The sequence below is a fragment of the Eurytemora carolleeae genome, unplaced genomic scaffold (genome assembly GCF_000591075.1).
Source record: "Eurytemora carolleeae unplaced genomic scaffold, Eaff_2.0 scaffold464, whole genome shotgun sequence".
Taxonomy (NCBI): Eukaryota; Metazoa; Arthropoda; class Copepoda; order Calanoida; family Temoridae; genus Eurytemora; species Eurytemora carolleeae.
Genome location: NW_019396450.1, coordinates 88726 through 93503, shown reverse-complemented (window position 1 = coordinate 93503; position 4778 = coordinate 88726). Strand labels below are relative to the sequence as shown.

Below are 4778 nucleotides of genomic sequence, written 5' to 3'. Positions count from 1 at the left end.
CTTCGAACGTCTTGAAGACCCCCCCCCCTTTACTTTGAATTACAACCTTGTTTGATCATTCTTTATTTTTTAAATACCAACGCATAAAATAATTTAGGTGTGAACTAAAGGTTCATGAATAAATGTCGTGTATATTTTTTAATCTAAACTTTTGGATGGGAAGGGGACCCTGTTATCCATATATCTATATATCTAGGTAAAGTAAGAACCAGAAATTTTCGGAATAAAAAGACGACTTTTAAATTCAAGTTATGACTTCAAATTGTCCAATGTATACATAAAATTACAGCAATCATGCATTGTAAACAGACCAACGAGGTTATAGTGTATAGAGTGATGATGTACGCTAATCCTTTACTAATTGTATAGGCTATGAACTATACCTAGAGCGAACTGCATATTTGTTTATTATAATGAGATTCTGGCCTAACCTATAGTATGTCAATATTACTAAACAGCTAGTTGTAAGTGTATGCAGTTCAGCTAACTGAGCACACAGGTAAAGAACTGAAACAGACCCATTTTAATTTTATAGTAATTTTTTTATTTACTTGAATATCTGTTAACCCTATGAAAAATCAAATACACTAAAGGATTGCTATAAAGCCGTCTTTTAATTCAACATTTTTCTAGTTCTACATGTTGATTAATCAATAATGGACAATGAATTTTGAACATTTTTGGAACATACAGATATAATAAAGTTAACTATTTTCTTTTATTGATGCACTTATTCATTTCCTTTTATGATAATTTTTTCTTTTCAGTCTCATCCGTTATGGGTCAAATCTGGTTTATTTAGAAAGATTAAATTTTCCGGAGGCCGAAATTAAAGAATTTGAGCCGTGGTTTAAATTTAAGCCGGGGCTCAATTATGGTTGTGGTTCCACTTAAAATCGTATTTTATTTTTCAAGATTTAAGCCGGCGCTCAATTGAAATCGTTTTTGGGGGATTTGAGACGGGGCTCAAATTCATTAAATTCGGACACTTTATGATAATTGAAGGACTGCAGTAAGGTAAATTTGATCGACTATAATGCTGACGTACAAAACCTGCAAGGAGTGTCAGAAATGATTTTTTTTGCATATTTTTTGAAACGTAAAGTAATGTAAACCTAAAAAAGTTAAATTTTTGATAAAACTTTTTGTTCTGGATATTTGCAAATATCTATTCTAAAACTTTCCTAAATTGGCATATTTTTTCAATATTCATTATATTAAAAGTTTCAGTCAAAAAAACTTTTGATCAATAGTGCTTTATATCGAATAGATGATTTGGTCAAATTTTAAGTGTCAAAATACCTGGTCATACTTGACTTTTACATTTTAGAACTATACAGCACTTTTTAGCTTTAGTTTTGAAGAAGTATAGCAACATTTTTGCGCAAGAGGTTGCAAATTTCAGGCTTACTTTGTATAGGGTGTCCCAATAAACATTGGAATATTATAGCGACGAATGATTTGTTATGAATTAGCGTTGTAATACATAAATTCAATAGTTAAAAGAAAGTTACGTCTGTAGCGTATTATTAAGTTTTGTTTTTCTATAAAAGTAGTATGATGATGATTGTAAAAAGAAACAACTGTACTGTGATTTGTATATAGGAATTTATAATCTTACCATGTATACATCCTCTTCAATCTAAATACTAACAAACAAATTCTTAATTCAAACAAACAAAACATTTACAGATTACAGATTTCATGTGCAGGCACTATCACATTTAAAAATCATTTGAAAAGACAAAATCAAAATCGTCACTTAATTTCCATGTTTTATGGGACACCCTGTAAATAAATTATGATTGTCCTAACTTCAGCTTCTTTTTTATTTTATTCAGCTTATTAACGATATCAGGATGTAAGTCTCAAATTTAGCCCGTTCATACAAATCTTGAAATTTATTGCGTAATTTCTTGAATTTTAAGACCCTTTAACCTTAATTACACATTGTTTAAATATACAGCAGTGTTGTAATATGCCTATTCTTAGAGAACACGAAATTCAAAATAAGATTATCTCTTCTAAGGGAATGTTGACAATTTTCAAAAATGAACAAATTGTGAATTGATGATTAATTTGCGGGAGAAGGCAGGTAGACATAAGCCACAACATTTACCCCTTCCATGCCACATATTATCTTTTTTGTCTTCCGGCAGCCATGGCTGCACAACCGTATGAGCTTTTGCGTAATGCGGCAGAATTTTCAAAAATTTCAATTTCAATGCCCTATTAATTTATTATTTAAAAACTTTATAATTGCCGAAAGACTCAAATGTTGTGGCATAGAAGACTGAAAGGTTGTGGCTCATGGCTGCCGGAAGACAAAAAACTTATATGTTGCATGTAGAGAAAATGTTCTGGCTTATGACCGCCTGCCTTCCCCCGCTCGATTAATACTATTTTTGTTATGATTTTGTGTTTCGGGAGTGTCTAGGTTTCCAGAAAAAGGGTTTAACGGTCCCGGTGTGAATCGGACAAATTCTTACTTCAAGAGAAATCACAATTTAAGCAGGACAACAAGGAAATTTTAATCGTTCTTAATAAAATAAAAGATTAAACCCGGCCCAATTCTGCGTCGAACATGACCCCGTAGAGTGTCAGTTTAAGGGGTTCAAGATTGTTATTTAAAATGACGGGTTGAGCTTTGACGGTCAACCCTGGGCCCTTCTATACTCTCGTAAGATTCCTGATGGTCCTATTGGTACCAAGTTAAAACATTTCATAATAAAGGGAGCTAAAAATGGTTGCATGGCTCAAATTTGGTCGTGTTGCTGGGATCATTTCGATTAATTTAAACACTCGATTCATTAACGGTTAAACATTAAACAAATCCGGGCTGAAAACCCACCTCTCAGTCAGGACTTGAAACTCCAAGCTGTAGAGTGGAGCCTAAAGCTTTCCCTAACACTCATGATTTGATGATTTGATTTGTCTTAGTCTTAAGAATTCAAAATGTTAGTCACTATTTTTTTCACACCACGGAAATAAACAAAAATATTATCACTAATAAATCCTGTTCTAATTTACCTAATTTATCAAATACCAACAAAATTGTTCGAACGAATATTATCTCCTTCAACGTTTAAAAATAAAAAAGTCGGACCTCATACTTTTTACACACTCGTGATCATTTATAAACGATCAGAAATCGAAGACGATTTTAATTCTCATGTTTATTGCGACACCATGAAATTCCTGCAACTCGCATTGCATTGAATCAATTTAATTTAAAAGGCTTTGCAGAAAATTGCCACTCATACTTAAAAGTGAATTAAAAAATAACGCTTATTAGAAAGTGAAAATCAAACTCTTCAGAGTGAATTCTGTTGTGGAACATATGAATCACAAGTTGAGAATTGGAACTTTCTCATATGGAACAAAATGTATTTTAATATTTTGGAGAACAAATCTTTAAATATGAAAAGAAAATAATCCTTAGAATAAAAATAAACAAGTTTTTTTAACAATATTTTATTTGGTTTGAGTTGGTTTCACATTATTGCGATCAATACATATATCAAGAGGAGCCATTATTTGTATAAGATCCATTATTGTGAACTTCAGCTGTCGGATAAACTTCACCAGAGCTTGTCACGTGATTTGACCCGGAAACAGCTGATGACGGGTCCGAATTTTGAATTGAGAAATTGGAGGGAGAAGCTTCAGAATTCAAGATGGCGGCGGGCTGACCGGTTGGAGGATACGAATTCAAAATGGCCGCCTGGGCATCGACATCGGAAATACCGAGGAACGGTCCATTTGTTAAACTTGGCAGAGGGGAACCGGCAGATGCATTAAACGCATCAACATAACAAACCTAAAATATAATTTTTTCATCTTTTGTATCAATTACAAAGAAGGATATCGTTAAAATTATCCAAGTGCAGGAAAAAATTTCAAAAAGCGTTTGACAAAGTAATATACAACGTCAAGCGGTATTACACTTTATTCCAGAAAATTTATCTTACAAAGTGGTCACCACTAAACAGTGGAATGGTCGTCGTCCTTTTATTTAAATAAAAGGTCGCTAATAATTCTATACAATTGTAACTAATTTGGTTCATAACATATTCATTTATTTAGATCTAACAGTTTCAACAATTACGGATTTCTAAGCTGTCACTATTTCAATAAAAAAATAAGAAGGCGATCATTCCTCATTTTAATGGTCGCCACTGCACAACAGAATTAACAATTTACCTTAAATAGGTCTGACACCTTCTCCAAGTTGGAAACCATCACCATCCGAAGCCGATCACAATACGGCTAGAAATAATAATCATAAAAAAATAAGAACTTTACGTATTTTCACTCGCTCACGTCAAACTTATGTAAGGTTGAAGCATGATTAAAACAGTGCTTAGGATCCATTAAATTTTGATGCGGATCCGGATCCTTGATCCACACTGGAAAAAATGGATCCGGTTCCAGGTTATTTCTATAAATTTACTGATTTTTTTTTAACAAAGCAGAATTTTCATTTTTTTTCGTTTTTTTGCTAAAACTTGATGAACCATTCAGAAATCAGCAAATTTTTATAATCTCAATAGTTTTAAATAGGTCAGATTTGGGTTTTAAGATTAATTTTGTTTGTTGCAGTTTTTGGTTGATACTTTGCCACTTGGATCCGGATCCGTGGATATTTGGTTGATACTTTGCCACTTGGATCCGGATCAGTGGATTTGCATATTTTTGCGGATCCAATCAGCCAAAATCTTAATCCTGAATCCTCTTAAATTTCTAGAATATAACCGGATGTATTTTCTAGTTTCATG

At 32.7% G+C, this 4778-nt stretch overlaps 1 protein-coding gene across 1 annotated transcript; it reads right to left on the bottom strand.

The window, feature by feature from the left end:
* Positions 1–3458: 3458 nt before the first annotated feature.
* On the bottom strand, positions 3459–4291 carry LOC111703527 (uncharacterized). The gene is made up of 2 exons (XM_023475490.1): positions 4204–4291; positions 3459–3820 (listed from the first exon to the last, which is right to left on the bottom strand). Exons 1-2 carry the CDS (start codon positions 4246–4248, stop codon positions 3521–3523), a joined length of 345 nt encoding a protein of 114 aa, XP_023331258.1. The 5' UTR covers positions 4249–4291; the 3' UTR covers positions 3459–3520.
* Positions 4292–4778: the final 487 nt, after the last annotated feature.

What these genes read in the sequence shown, in the direction of transcription:
- LOC111703527 (XM_023475490.1), bottom strand. Translation starts at nt 4,248, where the DNA reads ATGGTGATGGTTTCCAACTTGGAGAAGGTGTCAGACCTATTTAAG. An exon ending in AGGTGTCAGACCTATTTAAG is followed by an intron (nt 3,821 to 4,203) that starts GTAAATTGTTAA and finishes ATTATATTTTAG; the next exon opens with GTTTGTTATGTTGATGCGTT.